The sequence below is a fragment of the Schistocerca americana genome, unplaced genomic scaffold (assembly GCF_021461395.2).
Source record: "Schistocerca americana isolate TAMUIC-IGC-003095 unplaced genomic scaffold, iqSchAmer2.1 HiC_scaffold_164, whole genome shotgun sequence".
Lineage (NCBI taxonomy): Eukaryota > Metazoa > Arthropoda > Insecta > Orthoptera > Acrididae > Schistocerca > Schistocerca americana.
This window is the reverse complement of record NW_025725728.1, coordinates 160,512-180,595: the sequence shown is the minus strand read 5'-3', so window position 1 is coordinate 180,595 and position 20,084 is coordinate 160,512. Positions and strand designations below refer to the sequence as shown.

Sequence of the window (20,084 nt, the reverse complement as noted above, 5' to 3'; positions counted from 1 at the left end):
CACGCTGCAGTTACGTCGCACCATTGTCAAACTCGGCGTACAGCAAAGGGAATAGTGGGCGGCAAAAAAAAAACAAACCAAACGAAAACATTTCACATTTCACCCTCGCCATGTATGATGTGCAAAAAAAAACAAACCCGCAAACGGCCGTCGTTACGGTGACACAAAAGTCGCCGATCGCACTGTCCCCCCTCGCAGACGGGTAACACACACACACACACACACACACACACACACACACACACACACACACACACACCAACAACACCAATGGGTCAAAAACCACGCCAACGAGGCGTGCCACCATTCCACGCCACGGCGACCAACCTCGTGGCCGTACCCCGCGCAACACGCTTTGACGCGCCCCCCCCACCCACAATCAAAATGCACACATACATCACAGCCGTCCACACAAACAACAACAACAACAACAACAACAACAACAATTCCGCCCTTCCCGCAAAAGGCAAGTTGGTGGCCCTGAAAAGGGCCGTTTTGCCGCTCTCGCAACGGAGGAGCCTTCTCCATCCTTCCTTCCATTCCAGAGCCACCTCCTTACTTGGAGCTCGTGTACTTGGTCACCGCCTTCGTGCCCTCGCTCACGGCGTGCTTGGCCAGCTCGCCAGGCAGCAACAGCCGCACAGCGGTCTGGATCTCGCGGGACGTGATGGTCGAGCGCTTGTTGTAGTGCGCCAGGCGAGAAGCCTCGGCCGCAATGCGCTCGAAAATGTCGTTCACGAAGCTGTTCATGATGCTCATCGCCTTCGACGAGATGCCCGTGTCAGGGTGCACCTGCTTCAGCACCTTGTAGATGTAGATGGCATAGCTCTCCTTCCTCTTGCGCTTCTTCTTCTTGTCGCCCTTCGAAATGTTCTTCTGCGCCTTGCCAGCCTTCTTGGCGGCCTTCCCGCTAGTCTTGGGCGGCATCTCGAACCAACGTACGGCAGCAGCAACACCAGTAGCAAGCGCTCCGCTCTAGTCAGCGTCTCCCCACACAGTGGCACCCGCCGCCAGCCGCCGCCGCACCTTTACCAGCTCGCCCTGTTGCGGCCGCCGACCAATGGGGCGCGCGCGCAACCGGCCGCCGCACCCGAGCCCATAAAGCACCCCCACCCCGGCTGCGCCGGCACGCACTCCGCTGCTCGACTCGCTGCCGCTCGCACCGGTCGTTTTCGTTTCCGTTTCGTGTGCACCGTCGCTAGCCCATCGCCATGTCCGGACGCGGAAAGGGAGGCAAAGTCAAGGGCAAGTCAAAGTCCCGCTCAAGCAGGGCTGGGCTCCAGTTCCCGGTCGGCAGAATCCACCGCCTCCTGCGCAAGGGAAACTACGCAGAGCGCGTCGGCGCCGGGGCGCCCGTCTACCTCGCCGCCGTCATGGAGTACCTCGCGGCTGAGGTGCTCGAGCTGGCCGGAAACGCGGCCCGCGACAACAAGAAGACGCGCATCATCCCGCGCCACCTGCAGCTTGCCATCCGCAACGACGAGGAGCTCAACAAGCTCCTGTCGGGCGTCACCATCGCACAGGGTGGTGTCCTGCCCAACATCCAGGCCGTCCTGCTGCCAAAGAAGACCGAGAAGAAGGCCTAAAGGAGGCCAGGCAATCGCAGCGCCGCGTGCTCCCCTGCACGCAACGCGCTTTGCCGGCTCGGCCCACAACAATCGGCCCTTTTCAGGGCCACCACACAAACCTACGTCCAAAGCAAAATTTCAGTCGTCCTCGCCGCACCTTGTTTTGTTTTTTAACTTTGCACTGTCACAGCACAGCCGCCGCCGGCGCACGTCCGCCATCTTGTCGTCCACACAGCCCGTGTGGCCCAACACACACACATTTTGCACGGTCGCAGTCGCCTTCCAAACCGACAACGGCAGCAATAATGACCATTGTTAAAGGGAGGCGTGTCGACACACCGCCCTCCACTCCCGCGCGCAACGGCCGTCGACACGAACGAAACAGCTGATCCGGCCGCCTATGCCCACACGCCTTGCCTCGGAAACCCCAACGCCGCCGCAAACAAACACACAGAGCCAAACCACGCAAGCAAATAATCACCGCCTCTCGCACAACAACACACAGCCCGCCATCTCCGTCGCGATCGATACAAAGACACACAATAACAAACACACAAACGAAGCAGCTCCACACACAGCCAGCCACATGACACGTTTCCTTTCCTTCTCCCCTCCCAGTCACATCACGTCGCTCAAACGGAAAGAAAGAAAGAAAGAAACAAACAAACAAACACACGCAGCAACAACACAGACTCTTTCGCACTTTTCAACTTCCGAACAGTGTGGTGGCCCTGAAAAGGGCCGTTTTCTAGTCTCTCCCACCCACAAGCACGGCCGCGGGAAGGCCAGCGCCCGCTGCGACGCAGCCTAACCGCCGAAACCGTACAGGGTGCGCCCCTGCCTCTTCAGGGCGTACACCACGTCCATGGCCGTCACAGTCTTGCGCTTGGCGTGCTCAGTGTACGTCACCGCGTCGCGGATCACGTTCTCCAGGAACACCTTCAGCACCCCGCGGGTCTCCTCGTAGATCAGACCAGAGATGCGCTTCACGCCGCCCCTGCGAGCCAGGCGGCGGATGGCGGGCTTCGTGATGCCCTGGATGTTGTCGCGCAACACCTTGCGGTGCCGCTTGGCGCCACCCTTGCCGAGCCCCTTTCCTCCCTTGCCGCGGCCTGTCATCCTTCCTTCCTCGGGCAAAGCAAAACGTGCACAAACAGCAGCTGCAGCGGCTGGCGAGTCGGCTACGGTCTGCGCCCAGCGCGCCCGCCGCCCCCCTATATAGACTCTGGCCCGCCCTCCCCCCACCACGCGCAACCGAGGGCATATAAGCGCAGCACGGAGGCGCGCGGGCCCGTTGTCAAGGCAGCACCGGACGCCGCGCCGCACCTAACCTCCACGCACGCCGCTCCGCTACCGCTACCGCTACCGCCATGGCCCGCACAAAGCAAACGGCCCGCAAGTCCACCGGCGGAAAGGCGCCGCGCAAACAGCTCGCCACCAAGGCGGCGAGGAAGAGCGCGCCCGCCACCGGAGGCGTCAAGAAGCCCCACCGCTACAGGCCGGGCACCGTCGCCCTGCGAGAAATCAGGCGCTACCAGAAGAGCACAGAGCTGCTCATCCGCAAGCTGCCATTCCAGCGCCTAGTGCGCGAGATCGCCCAGGACTTCAAGACCGACCTGCGCTTCCAGAGCTCCGCAGTCATGGCCCTGCAGGAGGCCAGCGAGGCCTACCTCGTCGGCCTCTTCGAAGACACCAACCTGTGCGCAATCCACGCCAAGCGCGTCACCATCATGCCCAAGGACATCCAGCTCGCGCGCCGCATCCGCGGCGAGCGCGCCTAAACCGCGCCGCGGCACCGCACCGCACAAACAAAAACGGCCCTTTTCAGGGCCACTAACATCTCTCCGTCGCGAGCAAACTTTGTCGGTCGCCTGCCTCTCGCCCCGCAACCCAAAAACAAAAACCACCACTTCCCGTCCGTCCGTCCGCCACACCCGCTCACTCTGCCTGCCTGCTACCAGCGCGCAACAATCACACATCATCCCTCCCCGGCGCTCAAAGCGCACAATACCCAACGGCCGACGTCACACCGCACGGGTGGCTGGCTGGCCGGCCGCCGCTTTCGTTTCGAAAACAAAAAAAAAAAAAACCCGCACTCCACTCCGACGGCCAACGGCCAGGCAGGCGCGCTCGCTCGCTCTACACGCCACCGAAATCCCCGCCGACTCCTTCCACATCTCAACGTGCCCCCCGTTGCAAAACATAACACACACACACACAAAGGAACAAAACAAAACAAAGACCAGACACGACTAGACAAGACAGACATCCGAGAAGAACGAACGCAGGCAAGCCAACCAACGTATTCAAACAAAACAACGTGACAGAAAACCAACCGTCGGCCGCCGCCACAAACACGGCGACAATCAACCACGACAACAACAACAACAACAACAACACCGCTTACCGCTACCGCCGCCCACACCCGCCACCGACCCCCGCAATCCAACCACCACGGCACGCAAACAGCATCCCCACGGGCATACAGAAACGCCAGACAGACACCCACACCAAACGCAACACGACAATCAAAACCTTCCCCGACGTGCTTTGATGGCCCTGAGAAGGGCCGTTTTGGGCCGCGCGTCTCTTGCGCGCCACTAGACGACGACGGGGGGTGGGGACGACGGAGTCAAGCGCCAAACCCTTCCTTTCCCATCTCTTTCTCCTCTACTCTACTCTACTTCTTCTTCTTGGGCGAAGCCTTCGCCTTAGACGGCGTCGTCGCCTTCTTCGGGCGCGGCGCCTTCGGCTTCTTCGTCGGAACCTTGGCGGCCTTCTTCGCCTTCGACGGCGACTTGGCCTTGGCCGGCTTGGCCGCAGCCGCCTTCTTCGCACCCGCGGGAGCGGCCGACGCCGCAGACGCCTTCTTGGCGGCGCCCGCCTTCCGACCGGTCGCCGCCTTCACGCCACCAGCCTTCTTTGCGCCGGCCGCACGGGCGCCCTTCTTCTCCTTGCTGGCCGGAGCGGCGCGCTTCTTCTTGGCACCGCCAGCACGAGCCTTGCCGCCCTCGGCCGCCCCCCCGCCGCCGGCGCCGGCAAGCTTGAACGAGCCGGACGCGCCCTTCCCCTTCGTCTGCACCAGCTCGCCCGCCACGACGGCCGACTTGAGGTACTTCTTGATAAACGGCGCCAGCTTCTCCGCGTCCAGCTTGTAGTGCGCGGCTATGTACTTCTTGATCGCCTGCAGCGACGACCCGCCGCGCTCCTTCAGACTCTTGATGGCGGCCGTCACCATCTCAGAGGTGCGCGGGTGCGCAGGCTTGGCGCGCGGCTTCTTCGCAGACGACGCAGACTTGGCCTTCTTCGTAGTGCCGGTGGCGGCGGGTGCCGCAGCAGTCTCGTTCGTAGCCGCCTGATCTGCCATTTCGACGACGCGCGTAACACACAGCGAGAGCGAGCGGGACGGCAGGCACGCAAGCACAGCACAGCAGCAGAGCAGAGAATCATTTTTTTTTTTTTTTTTTTTTTTTTTTTTTTTTTTTTTTTTTTTTTTTTTTTTTTTTTTACCTGTGTGGTGTCGTTGCCGAAGTGCTACCGCCTTTGGCGGCTGGACTTCCAAGGGTGAGAGGTAGGTTTGTACATCTTTATTGTTATCTTTTGTAGGACTTTGGGCTCACAGGGGTCCTTTTTGCCCTACATACCTTTGCTTCACTTTTCATTGTGTTGTGAGGGCCCTGGGGACCTTGACTTTATGCCATGGTTCAGGTTGGGTGGTTGCGATTCCTTCGAGTTGTGTCGTTGATACCCTTAAGTCGTCTATTTTGTTGATGAGACGCTGGACGTGTAGTTGGATTACTTGATCTATTGTTGAGACTTGCAGTTCATCATGTAAAGATATAATTCGGGACCACCTGGGCGCTTTGAGAATGATTCTTAGACACCGGTTTTGTAGTCGTTGTAGTTTGCGGATGTTGGTGGTGGATGTGATTCCCCACGTAGCGCAGCCATATAGCATCATCGGGAGTATTGTCGCGCGGTAGATGCGTAGCTTCGTAGCTACGTTTAGGTCAGTGCTTGCTAAGAAGGGGTATAGTCCATGGATGGCGCGAATGATTTTGAGGCTTTTGTCGTTGATGTGGGCTGAGAATGTGAGTTTATGGTCCAGGGTGACCCCTAAATATTTCGTCGTGGTGGACCATTCGATGGCGTGGTCATTGATCTGGAGGCGGCGGTGAAGAATCGGTCTCCGTCGAGTGAAAAGTATGGCCTTTGTCTTGAGTGCGTTGATAGTGATTTTATTATCAGTTGCCCACAAAAGGAGGATATCGATCTGGTGTTGCAAGCGGGTGATGGCTGTATCTAATGAACGGCTGCTGGTAAGGAGAGCCGTATCATCAGCGAACTGTGCTAGCATGATGTTCGGCAGTTTGGGCATGTCATTTACGTAGATGGTGAACAGGATGGGAGAGAGTACCGATCCTTGCGGTATACCGTCGGAGAGATGTTTGGTGTCTGAGTGTTGGTCGGCCTGTTGGACGTAAAAACGGCGGTCGGTCAGGAAGCTGTCGATAATCTTGATGTAACAGTTGGGGATGTCGGTGGTGTTCCGGAGTTTACTTATGAGCTTCTCTCGCCACACCTTGTCAAATGCTTGTTGAACATCCAGGAAAATGGCTGCTGTGTAGTGGTTTAGATTGATTTGGTTTGTGAGGTGTTCCGAGATCCGGAGCAGCTGGATTTCGGCGGAAAGTTTGGGTTGAAAGGCAAATTGGTCTGGTCGAATGACGTCATTTTCCAAGAGGGGCGGCTTGATGCGGGCCAAGATGACACGTTCAAACGTTTTGCCCATCGTGGAAAGGAGACTGATTGGTCGGTGGTGCGCAGGCTGAAGTGGGTCCTTACCCGGTTTCGGGATGGGTATGATCTCGGCCAGTTTCCATTGTGGTGGGAAATGTTCCTTCAGCAGGCATTCGTTGAGTATTCTCGTTAATAGCACTAGTGGTTTCCGTGGGAGATGCTTCAGATGGTCGTTCGAAATTCCGTCAGGTCCGGGGGCAGATGTGGAGTGTAATTTCCTGAGTATGCGGCGAATTTCTCCTGGAGACGTCAGTTCTGGCCGGTCTCCGCTGGGGTGTTGTCTTATGTGGTGTGCCTCTGCCCGAGTGCGCGCGTCCTCTTCCTCATCGTTCTCAAAGTCTGCAAAATTCAGGCGTGATTGCGTTTCGTAAGTTTCCGCGAAAAGTTCGGCCTTTTGGAGGTTGTCAAAGATTAGGTTGGTGCCATCCGTGAGCGCCGTTTTTGGTGGCTTGGGTTTCTTGATATTACGGATGAGTGCCCATTCATCGCGCGATAGGTGTTGGATTCGTGCCATCCGGTCCTCCCATAGTTCGGCGCGCCATTCCTTGCAACGCCACGTGAGTTCTCTGGAGAGCTGGTGCATTTCTCGTCTATATGCTGGGTTGCGAGTTTGTTGCCATTTTTTACGGGCTCGATTCTTCAAATATTTCAAGTCTTGCAGTGCCGGCGGCAGTGGGTCGCGATATGGTGTCGAGAAGAGTAACTTCGTGGAGGCCTGGTGAGCGGCCTTCTTGATTTTCGAAGTCAGACGAGTGATGGCGTCGTCGAGTTGCTCCGGTGTTGCTAATGGCTCCGTGGGGCGCACATTGTTGTTTAGCCACCTGGCGTAGGATATCCAGTCTGTGGAGACTTTCGTTTTCGGTGGCAATATTGGAAGAGCTCCAGACAGTGTTCCGAGAACAGGTTGGTGGTCAGAAGTCAAGTCATTGATCGTCTGGAGTGACAGATCGGGATTCATGTTTTTGATTATGGCCACATCTAGGACATCCGGCTGATGGCGTGGAACAGTAGGCAGGTAAGTCGGTTCTTCAGGACCTTGTGTGAATGCTTGGAGCCGAATTTCAAGTTCGTAGAGACGGGTGCCTTTGGCGTTCGTCTGCCGCGAGTTCCATGCTACATGCTTCGCATTAAGATCCCCACAAAGGAGGACTCTGTCGTATCGATCAAAGATGGAGATAAAGTCTTCATCTGTGAAGGCTGCGCCAGGGCTCAAGTAGGCTGCGACGAACGTGAGCTTCCCGTGTATGGTGGCGATCGTGACTGCTGTGGCTTCCAGACTCGTCATGTCAGGCAAGGTTTCGAGAGAGTGAGTGAGGGAAGATCGCAGGTAGATTGCTGTACCTCCACCGCGCCGATTGTGGCGGTCAGTGCGGTATCCCACCATGTTGCGAATGTTGAAGGTTTGGGTGGGTCGCAGATGCGTTTCGGACAATAGTAGCACATCAATTTTGTGGTGTTCGACGAAGTCGGTGAGTTCTACTTTCTTGGGAGCGACGCCGTTGGCGTTAAAAAAGCAGAATGTAAGGTTTCTGTGTTGATGCCGCTCTTGATCCATGTTAGTCGGTGAAAAAGGCCATGATTCCTTCCAGTAGAGTGAGTAGTTTGGATAACAGATCCGGTGCGTCGTTGAATTTGCGAGCTGTATCTGCTAAGATGGCAAAGACGTTCTTCGTTTTTAGTAAGTTGATGATGGAGCCCATGTTAGATAGCGCGGCGATGATATCGGACAGTCCGAGGGCGTTGTCCGTGGATCGTTGCTGCTGTTGTTGCTGGCGAAGATCGTGCAGTCGTTGGCGCGCCGTGTTTTTCGGTCGAGTTGGTTGTTGCTGGGTTGGTGTTTGAAATAACGACGATGCAGCCGTCCAGGGTGTTCGGAGAGATGGGAAGTCCTTCGGAGTCGCCGCAAACGACGGCTGTGGTGGTTGTTGGGGCTCCTTGGATGGTGGAGGTCGCAGTTGGTAGGCGTGTATCGCCTTCTGAAATTCAGGGCAACCACGCCAAGTCCCAGGGTGGCCTTCTTGGCGACAGTTTGCGCAGATGGGTGGTTCTGTTCGTGGCTTGGTACAATCCTTTGCGTGGTGGTGGCCGCCACAGCGTACACACCTGACCGGCATCTGACAGTACCGGCCAGTGTGGTTGAATTTGAGGCATTTCTTGCACTGGGCAGGCCCATCGAGTGGCTTGTAGTCTTCCACCTTAATTCTGGTATGGAAGAGGTATTGTACGTCGTAGATGGTGCGGCTTTTCTGTCCATGTGGCAGAGATACACAGTAGGCCGACTGTGGAATCAGTTTCTTGGAGGTCAGGTCTCGTTTCTTGAACTGGTGTACGTTCGTGACTGTGAATTGCATGTGGCGAAGTTCGGCGGCGAGTTCGTCTTCGGTAATTTCCTCTGGGATATTCTTGAGGACCACTTGGAGTTCTCTGTCTTCTGCTGCTTGGTGGGTGAAATAGGGCATGTTGATGGAATGGAGGTAGTCCAGTGCTGCTCGTTGGTCTGCCAGCGTTTCAAAGTGGTATTTGATCTGATTATTTTTGTAGATCGCCTTGAGTGGTCCGCTGATCTTCTGCTTTAATTGAGCGTTTAGTTCCAGGTATTTTCCAGTGTAGTTGATTGTCACAGGTGGTATTCTCGGTTTCGGCGGCGGCGGAGCCGTGGCGTCCTGAGTATTTGTGTCGTTAGGCTGAGGCTGGTGTTGGTCTTCCATTGCTGGGTCCTGTTGCTGTAGTGGTGCGTAGTAGTTGGTGGTGGGTACAGCTCGTTGTTCCGTCTGCATGGGGGTATTTTCTTCGGCTTTCCTGCGTTTGGTGCCTTTCCGGCGGCGTCTGACTTCCTGGAATGGTGCATCAGAGTCGCTGGATTCGTCCTGATAGTCCATGGCATTGTGTTGTTCCGTCGGATTGTGACTCTTCGTTCGGCAGTCGTCAGAAGATGAGTTGGCACTGGTGGTTGGGCCGTCCTGCTCCCGCCGTCTTGCGAGTTCCTTTGCTCGTGCGTCGCGGTCGCGGCGGAGTTGTTCCAGTTTCTCTTGAATCATCGCAGTGCATAAGTCTTCAGGCGTGGGGGCCGGTGGGGCGGGGTGTCGCGGTCGAGCGCCCTGAGTGGTCCTGCTCGCGAGTTCTACCTCAGCCCTGTGTGTCTGTTCTGGCCTAGAGGAACGCGGGCTTGCCACCCGCGGGTGGGGCCCTGGCTCCTCGTCGTCCCCTACTCTATTCATCCTACAAGTGCGGCTAGTCCGCACTATCTTGCCTACACTCTATGTCGGTCCTATAACACGACAAATTGCTTAGTACTCGCTAAGAAGCAAGTGAATCGCAGAGTTTTGTAGCTCTCGATAGCGGCGAGTCGCACAAGGCTTCCACACGCACTACGATCGCTAAGGGACTCCAACCCTTTCTTGCAGAGAATCACAAGGCCCAGCCAGTGTCGCGGGCGGGCGCGGACGGCCGAGAGAGCGGCCGCCACTCTGCGCGCCGCCGCGCCGCGCCTCCCGCGCTTGCTACCGCCCAACGTCCGACAGCCTGTGCGGAGCAGCCCCAAACCTGCGCCACAACCGCCCGCGCCTTTCAAACCACCGAGGATGGGGCTACACACAGCCACACCACAGTCGCCAACCAGTCGCCACGGCAGCGCCGCAAACCACGGCCAAACTGCAGCTACCGCGCGCTACAGCCTGGGTCGGCCCGCCGAGAATCGCCGCCCCCGCCCAAATGCCGCCCCCACAGCCCCAGCCGACGACCCGCCACAATGGCCAAACCTTCGGCAAAACTCCCACACCGTCGCCGCGGCAGCCCGGCCAGCGCGGCCGGCGCCACAGCCACACAAGCCGAGGCGTGCGGCGATGACGGCCGTGCAAACGCGCCTCCGCCGCCCCATCGCCTTCCGTCGCCCTCCCGCCGTTTCCCGATCGGCCCGCAGCCGTCGGGCCACATCGCGCGCCGTCCTCCTCCTCTCGCCCGCCAACATTCACAGCCGTTTCTCAACAATTGCCCGCCGCAAACGGACGCCGCCTGCGCAACAGGCGCCGCCGCCCCTCGCCGCTTCCGACCCAACCCCTCGACCGAGGCAAACCGCAATCCGAATCTACAGACCAACCCAATCTGCCGTCAAGCACACACGACAGCCGACCTTACACGTTACGCGTTACACATTACGTTTACACGTCTACGTTAGGTTAGGTTAGGTTAGGTGGACGTGGGTTAGGTTAAGGGGACTTGGGTTAGGTTAAGCGTCAAACTTAGGTTAAGCATTCAAACACGTCAGGCGTCAGAGGTTAGGTTAGGTTAGGTTAGGTTAGGTTAGGTTACACGTTAGGTTAAGGGGTCAGTGCTAGGTTAAGAAGCGTCAAACGTAGGTTAAAAAAGCGTTCAAACGTGAGGCGTGAGCCGGACAGCTTACCTTACGTAGACGTTAGGGGCTCACAGGCTGAGCTCACCTCGCCACACCACACCACAGGTTAGGTTCGGTTCGGTTCGCTCGGCTCAGCGTAAAGCGCCGAGGTCAGGGTTACGTTCGTTCACCTTCGGGCGCCACACTTTCGGTTGAAAGGTCGCGACGGGACGACGTCGGCAGGCACGCCGCAAACGAACAAAAACGTACAGACGACGTCGAAAACCGCCGACAGACGGGGGAGCAGCACGACCACGACCAGATACCGAGCGCGAACGAGACACACGCGAACCACCCCCACCGGCCAAAGGGCACCACACAACAACCCAGAGCACCACGTGTCGACACCAGAGCAACCCGCCGCTCACGCGACATGGCTGGCACCGAAGGGCAACCGCCCGCAACTGCGCTTTCCGCGCCGGCCCGGATGCACGTCGTGCTACAACAACACCACTACCGTACACAGCCGCTGTTCACAACATCACTATCAATGGCGCGCCCGCGGCTCGCCGCCGTCGCAGTCGCAGCCCCAACGCCAGCACTTTTGCACCACCATTCACACGCACCGCAACACAGCTCGCCGACACAGCCGAACAAAACAAACACCACACAACAACAGCAACAACGCCGCCGCCTCTACTTGTGCCGGCGACCCACCCCGCCGATGGCGCACCTTTCGCCAGCCGGCAATCGACACACACGCACCCACCCACCGGGGCCCAGTGCAAAAAAAAAACACAAAAAAACAAAACAACACAAACGACACGGGAAGCGCACACCGCCACTTCGCGCGCACGCCACCAACCAGTCGTCGTCTCAAAATAACAAACACAAACAAAATAAACTAACAACTAGGGCAACACAAAACAAAAACGCCTCGCACGAACCGCCCACAAAAAGGACAAGCACACGCACAGCCTCTGCTGACGACCACGACGCAGCGGCACGCTGCTCCTGTCCCGCGCCCCGCGCCCCGCGCCACGCGCCCCGCGCCCCACTCGATTCACAACTCACGCGACACCGTCAACGACGGGCTCGCTTCCCGCAACCTACCACCTTTCCGCCACGACGCACAGCCCCAGCCCCACCCGACGACTGCACTTTCACCACCGCCTCCCCCTTCCCCCCCCAAAACACACACACACACACACACACACACACACACACACACACACAGCCAGCCAAAAACGCACTCGCGACCCACACATGCACGTGCATCGGCACACGCCAACCAGTCAACGTCGACAACCACACGCAAGGCTCGAAACGAAAACGAAACCGGCGTCCTTCCACGTTGCCATCAAGCTACGCGACACAAGACACAAGGAACCAACACAACAGCCGGCCCCACTAATTCCCACTCTCACGCCGCAAAAAGCACACCGAAACCGCCAAACACGCACGCACATTCCCCTTCGCACTGACACCACCGACCGGCTCGCTACCACACACCTCTCGGCAGCCGTTTCACGCCAATTCGCCACACCGCCCACACAGTCGACAAGCGCCCGCCCTGTACGGCACACGCAACGACGCAGCGCAGCAAAGGGCGCCCGCAACACATACCTCTCCGCCGCCCGACGCGCCAACCGCCACACCACACCGCCAGCCACTCGCAAATTGTGCACTGCCACCAGCCACACGTCCAACACGCCGCGCCGCCTCCGGCCACCCGCCAGGGGGCGCTCACGTCCGCGACAACAGCGCGGCCCGCCGGGCCGGGCCGAACCGAACCGAGCCGCCGCTGCTCTGCACTCGGCACGGCCACACCCTGCTGCAGACCGGGCTCGTCCCTCTGTACGCGTCTGCCTGCGCATCAACACAACACGACCTCTTTTTTTTTTTCTCTCTCTACCGCCATCCCTTCTTCTCGCGTTTTACTCGTTGTTGCAGCAGCGGCGCACACCTACACATCCACAGCCCCAGCCGAGCCGGCCTCACCTCAGGGCCCGCCGCCAGCGTCTCCTCCTCGGGCACAGGTGCGGTGCTGTGGCCGCCCATCCAACCGCATTGCTGGCCGTCCAGCCACCAGGCGTTCCCACTGCCGCGAGCCACGCCGCGCACCGACCCTGCTGCAGAAAACGAAGCATAGCCAGAGACCGACCGATACACAAAGCAAGCCGTCGCCTCGCCTCTTGTCCTTCCTGCCTTCCTTCCGCCCCCGCCCCCGCCCTTCTCACACCACCGCCTCTCCACTTTCGCCCCCCCCTCCTTTTTTTTTTGTTTTCTTCTTCTTTCTTTCTTTCTTTCTTTCTTTCTTTCTTTCTTTGGCCCTCTCTCCTTCCCGCCATGGCGGTTACGGCACCGCCTGCAGCGGCAGATTTTTTGCGCCCACACGCCTACTCCTACCACCATTAACCTTGCCTTGCCCTGCCCTGCCCTGCCCTGCCCTGCCCTGCCCATCAACGTCGCAGTCGAACCGACGCTTGCCAACACACTGCCCACGTTCCTTTCTCTTTTCGGCCTACGCCCATTACGCGCCGCCGCCACAGCACCTTCCCTTCCCACAACACACCGACGTCATCACACGCACCCAAAACAGGGGCCACGACCGTGTTCCTCGCCCACTCCCATCCCGCACGGTACGCACATTCCCAACTACTACCGCGCACCCTCCCTTTCCAATCTGTGTGTCTCTGTGTCTGTGTCCTGTCCGCGCGTGACGCCTCTCAACATCCGCCGTCCCCCGTCCCGTTTTCGCCCCCATGCCGTCGTCGCGCCGCCTCCGCCCCTGTCCGCCCCGCACCACACCATACACCGCTGCTTGTCCCGGCCGTTGCCACCAAAGGCGCCGACCGCAAACGCGCCACGCCGCAGCCCCCGTGCGTCTCGCGCTCGCTTGCATCTCCGTGCCGACGCTGCCTCTCTTCCCGCTCGCACTCGACCTCGACAACACAGTCTTTGGCTCCGCCACTGCGTGTTCCGGTGGTACGCACGCTGCAACACGTATGTATTCATTACCAGAGCGATGGCGAGGCATGACAGCATCTCTGTCTGACCAGAGAGTTCTTTATCGCTGCTAGTCGGCGCTTGGACCGCGCCAGACGACAGTAGTGGCACGCACCGGGTCGCCAGGAACAGTTGTTATATATATATTGTAGCGCGAGTCGGGAGAGGTAGTAGTCGGTCGACAGTAGTAGCGGGTGGACGGTTGTACTGAGCGGGCGTCGGCGGCGTGCTCTGCTCGTCTCGCGACTCTGGTCACGGTTCGGGACGATGTATAGTCTATTGTGTTATAATCAAAAGGTGGTGTGACGCTGCATTGCGCAAATCTGATAACGTATGTTCATTGTACTTATTTTGTTCAACAACAAAAGCCCCACTATTACTTTTTTTCTAAAGTAACTTTTGTCTCTTAACGAAAAACATTCACTTTTTAAAGACTACTTCCTATGGCATTTCCCTCCAAGGAGTGCAATTAATTACCAGCCAGCACTCATTCATTGCACACAGCTGTGTAAGCGGTATCTACAATTGAGGAGCGGATATAAATGCAATTTTTTGTTTTTTTTTTTTTTGTTTTTTTTTTTTTTTTTTTTTTTTTTTTGTGTGTGTGTGTGTGTTGTAACCTCCCAGCAAAATTTAAAATAATGGACAATGTTATTTACGGATGCTAATGGACATTGCGCTAATTGTAACCTCGCCCACAATGAGAGGTATTGAAAATGGCAACAAAAATGTGAAATTCGCAATCTGACTCAAATATAAAGTCTTCACACAACATTTAAAAAAGTCCGTTCAGTGACAAGAAACTTCAATTAAACCGAAATATCGGTCTTTGGCCCTGTGCAAAACAATCAGACTTAAAGTCTTACCTCCGAATAAATGGATGTCACATTTCTGCTCTGGTTGTTGCGCAGCGCTTGGAGGAACTGCATTGCAAATAATAATATTCTCTTTTTTTGTGATTTTAGTGACATTTTTCTTCAAAGAAGTGGAATGAAATGTGAAGTGCAACGAACTCTTTAGTTCAATAAAAAATTAAATGTTTGAAAAATGCTTTTGAAATAAAAATTATTATTGGGGAACTTGTTGGAGAATAATTACAATTTTTCATTATCTAATGATTATATTAATTAACAGTATACCTTATTCACCATCTTGACCAGTGTTGCCGACCGCCTACATCACACAACCGCACTCGGCTGCTACTACTGACCGACCGCTCTGCATGACGACTATTAGCGTACTGCACGCGACGACTACTGACAGAGTACAGCCCTCAACTACACAGAGCTACGGACTCGCAACAACTACTGACTGACTGACTGACTGACTGGGAACCGCTCGCAACACTCGCGCAGTCCAGCGCAAACTCTCTGGTCACAGATGCTACAATGTCTCGCCATCGCTACTATGTTACATACGTGTTTCAGTGTCTTTTTCATTGGGGTAACGATCTTTGGCTCTTTTTATTCTGAATACAGGGCCAAAGGTCAACGCTGCTGCCCTTATACAATTTATCAGGTTTCATTATGTCTGTTGCAATGTTACATACGGTTCACTCTTTCATTAATATTATCGTTGGGTTTGTTTTGTAGGGACGTTAACATTCTGGCACATTTTTATTATCATCATCGGACTCTCTGCTATTTGTGCAGGGAGGTCATACCTGGGTCCATTTCCATTTCCATTTACATTTTAATATTGATAGACTTTTTGTTTTCTTGTTGTTTTTCCTTCTTTTTTGTTGTTGTTTTTTTTTTGTTTTGTTTTTCCCGCTCTCACCACCACCGCCGCATCACGCCTTCCGTTTTCTTGGTTTCTTTTCTGTTCTTCAACTGCTTCAACATCACCGCGCCCCATTTCCACACCACAGCCATCAGCCTCCAAGACGGGCGGGCGCAGTGTGCCATTTCCGGCGCACAAGCACACCCGTACGGTACTCTCCTCGCCCCCACGCCACCAACAACACAGCGACCACGCGGCTTTCAGGCACGGCACGGCACCGGCGAAATGCGCCGCCCCCGCCCCTCCGCGCATCCGTCCGTCTCGCCACGTTCACTGACAGCCGCGTCTGCGGCTACACCACGACAACCACAACACAACACCGCTCCCCTCCCTGGCAACTCACATTGTTTTTCTCCTCCTCTTTTGCACAAACCACAACGCCGAGCACAGGCGCAAGCCACCCACACCGCGCCCCTCCCCGTCCCGTCTTTGGCCGCCGCTCCTCGTTTCCTCGTTTGCCCCCTCCCATCTCCCGAAATGCCATGCCAGCAGCGTTACGCATGCCCCTCCCCTGTCCACACAACACTACCGCCTAACGAACAGCCTTCCGGGCCACATGCAGGGCACGCCCACCTCCAAACACTGCCAATTCACGGACGCACGCACACACACACACACACTCACTTTCTCGACACCTTTCTGTACGGAGGGTGCGTCATCTCGACCGTGACAGAGTGACGGCAACTATCGACGATCCATTTCCCCCCACTGGTAAAACATGTCCACTAACACCTACATACATCATTCAAGTACACAGACAATAGCATACACACAATGGGAGGGCACACGAACATGGACGGCACGGCACTGTCATACACTCTTCCTCAGAACCATATCAACAAACGTTACGTACATCCGGGAAAGCGAAAGCGAAAGCGAAAGCAAAAAAAGCAAAGGCAAAGCCCAATGCAGCCGTCAAAGGTAACGTTCACCACGGCAGACACTTGCAGCCGCGCCGCCGTTAAACGCATTTCAGTGCGGCTCCAATACGCCTCCGACACGGGAGCGTTCCGTTGCTCTACGAATGCGTTTCTCCCCTTTTTCCCTTCCTCTCTCTTTTGCCCCCCCTCCTTGCACTCGTGCCTCATTCCTCACGTTCTGCCCAGACATTCGACCGATCAAAGTCAACCTTTCGTTACCGTTCTCAGCGCGACGGTGTACAACAGTATGACGGGTGTGCCCACGACTTCGGTTCAGTTGCGTGACGCCGGTCTATCGCGCCGATCGACAGTTACTCAGGGGGCGACGGATCGGACCACGTCACCGACACACAAAACACTTTCAAACAAACAAATACATACCGGATGGACACAGACAAACACGTGTACAGACATTCGCCAAACAAACGACCGCCGCCGCCGCCGCCGCCGTCGTCGCGCTTACTGTACTGCACTGGACACGCGTGCATCTTGAATGACGACATCGGTGTGCGTGCGTCGTACGCAATCAGTCAGACACGGCTATCAAACATCAGAGTCGAATGGTACATCATCGTGCGTGTCGCCGTACACGTACAGTACAATACAACAACAATGCGTCTTAATGGCACGTTCATTTCAACGTCACTCACACACCTCCACGCTGCAGTTACGTCGCACCATTGTCAAACTCGGCGTACAGCAAAGGGAATAGTGGGCGGCAAAAAAAAAACAAACCAAACGAAAACATTTCACATTTCACCCTCGCCATGTATGATGTGCAAAAAAAAACAAACCCGCAAACGGCCGTCGTTACGGTGACACAAAAGTCGCCGATCGCACTGTCCCCCCTCGCAGACGGGTAACACACACACACACACACACACACACACACACACACACACACACACACACACCAACAACACCAATGGGTCAAAAACCACGCCAACGAGGCGTGCCACCATTCCACGCCACGGCGACCAACCTCGTGGCCGTACCCCGCGCAACACGCTTTGACGCGCCCCCCCCACCCACAATCAAAATGCACACATACATCACAGCCGTCCACACAAACAACAACAACAACAACAACAACAACAACAATTCCGCCCTTCCCGCAAAAGGCAAGTTGGTGGCCCTGAAAAGGGCCGTTTTGCCGCTCTCGCAACGGAGGAGCCTTCTCCATCCTTCCTTCCATTCCAGAGCCACCTCCTTACTTGGAGCTCGTGTACTTGGTCACCGCCTTCGTGCCCTCGCTCACGGCGTGCTTGGCCAGCTCGCCAGGCAGCAACAGCCGCACAGCGGTCTGGATCTCGCGGGACGTGATGGTCGAGCGCTTGTTGTAGTGCGCCAGGCGAGAAGCCTCGGCCGCAATGCGCTCGAAAATGTCGTTCACGAAGCTGTTCATGATGCTCATCGCCTTCGACGAGATGCCCGTGTCAGGGTGCACCTGCTTCAGCACCTTGTAGATGTAGATGGCATAGCTCTCCTTCCTCTTGCGCTTCTTCTTCTTGTCGCCCTTCGAAATGTTCTTCTGCGCCTTGCCAGCCTTCTTGGCGGCCTTCCCGCTAGTCTTGGGCGGCATCTCGAACCAACGTACGGCAGCAGCAACACCAGTAGCAAGCGCTCCGCTCTAGTCAGCGTCTCCCCACACAGTGGCACCCGCCGCCAGCCGCCGCCGCACCTTTACCAGCTCGCCCTGTTGCGGCCGCCGACCAATGGGGCGCGCGCGCAACCGGCCGCCGCACCCGAGCCCATAAAGCACCCCCACCCCGGCTGCGCCGGCACGCACTCCGCTGCTCGACTCGCTGCCGCTCGCACCGGTCGTTTTCGTTTCCGTTTCGTGTGCACCGTCGCTAGCCCATCGCCATGTCCGGACGCGGAAAGGGAGGCAAAGTCAAGGGCAAGTCAAAGTCCCGCTCAAGCAGGGCTGGGCTCCAGTTCCCGGTCGGCAGAATCCACCGCCTCCTGCGCAAGGGAAACTACGCAGAGCGCGTCGGCGCCGGGGCGCCCGTCTACCTCGCCGCCGTCATGGAGTACCTCGCGGCTGAGGTGCTCGAGCTGGCCGGAAACGCGGCCCGCGACAACAAGAAGACGCGCATCATCCCGCGCCACCTGCAGCTTGCCATCCGCAACGACGAGGAGCTCAACAAGCTCCTGTCGGGCGTCACCATCGCACAGGGTGGTGTCCTGCCCAACATCCAGGCCGTCCTGCTGCCAAAGAAGACCGAGAAGAAGGCCTAAAGGAGGCCAGGCAATCGCAGCGCCGCGTGCTCCCCTGCACGCAACGCGCTTTGCCGGCTCGGCCCACAACAATCGGCCCTTTTCAGGGCCACCACACAAACCTACGTCCAAAGCAAAATTTCAGTCGTCCTCGCCGCACCTTGTTTTGTTTTTTAACTTTGCACTGTCACAGCACAGCCGCCGCCGGCGCACGTCCGCCATCTTGTCGTCCACACAGCCCGTGTGGCCCAACACACACACATTTTGCACGGTCGCAGTCGCCTTCCAAACCGACAACGGCAGCAATAATGACCATTGTTAAAGGGAGGCGTGTCGACACACCGCCCTCCACTCCCGCGCGCAACGGCCGTCGACACGAACGAAACAGCTGATCCGGCCGCCTATGCCCACACGCCTTGCCTCGGAAACCCCAACGCCGCCGCAAACAAACACACAGAGCCAAACCACGCAAGCAAATAATCACCGCCTCTCGCACAACAACACACAGCCCGCCATCTCCGTCGCGATCGATACAAAGACACACAATAACAAACACACAAACGAAGCAGCTCCACACACAGCCAGCCACATGACACGTTTCCTTTCCTTCTCCCCTCCCAGTCACATCACGTCGCTCAAACGGAAAGAAAGAAAGAAAGAAACAAACAAACAAACACACGCAGCAACAACACAGACTCTTTCGCACTTTTCAACTTCCGAACAGTGTGGTGGCCCTGAAAAGGGCCGTTTTCTAGTCTCTCCCACCCACAAGCACGGCCGCGGGAAGGCCAGCGCCCGCTGCGACGCAGCCTAACCGCCGAAACCGTACAGGGTGCGCCCCTGCCTCTTCAGGGCGTACACCACGTCCATGGCCGTCACAGTCTTGCGCTTGGCGTGCTCAGTGTACGTCACCGCGTCGCGGATCACGTTCTCCAGGAACACCTTCAGCACCCCGCGGGTCTCCTCGTAGATCAGACCAGAGATGCGCTTCACGCCGCCCCTGCGAGCCAGGCGGCGGATGGCGGGCTTCGTGATGCCCTGGATGTTGTCGCGCAACACCTTGCGGTGCCGCTTGGCGCCACCCTTGCCGAGCCCCTTTCCTCCCTTGCCGCGGCCTGTCATCCTTCCTTCCTCGGGCAAAGCAAAACGTGCACAAACAGCAGCTGCAGCGGCTGGCGAGTCGGCTACGGTCTGCGCCCAGCGCGCCCGCCGCCCCCCTATATAGACTCTGGCCCGCCCTCCCCCCACCACGCGCAACCGAGGGCATATAAGCGCAGCACGGAGGCGCGCGGGCCCGTTGTCAAGGCAGCACCGGACGCCGCACTCGAGTCAGCGATGCCGTGCGGGACGGACGTACGCGCCGAGCGCTCCGCCACGCCGCAAGCTGAAGCGACAGTGCCGACTCCCGCGGACAGGGCCGCGTCCCTGCACGCAAGGGTTGAGTCGAGTACGTCG

General features: G+C 57.2%; 1 protein-coding gene across 1 annotated transcript; it reads right to left on the bottom strand.

Moving 5' to 3' along the window:
* Positions 1 to 7,924: 7,924 nt before the first annotated feature.
* Positions 7,925 to 9,406, bottom strand: LOC124570420 (activating signal cointegrator 1 complex subunit 2 homolog). Its single transcript, XM_047131105.1, has 2 exons — positions 8,990 to 9,406; positions 7,925 to 8,344 (listed from the first exon to the last, which is right to left on the bottom strand). Exons 1-2 carry the CDS (start codon positions 9,404 to 9,406, stop codon positions 7,925 to 7,927), a joined length of 837 nt encoding a protein of 278 aa, XP_046987061.1.
* Positions 9,407 to 20,084: the final 10,678 nt, after the last annotated feature.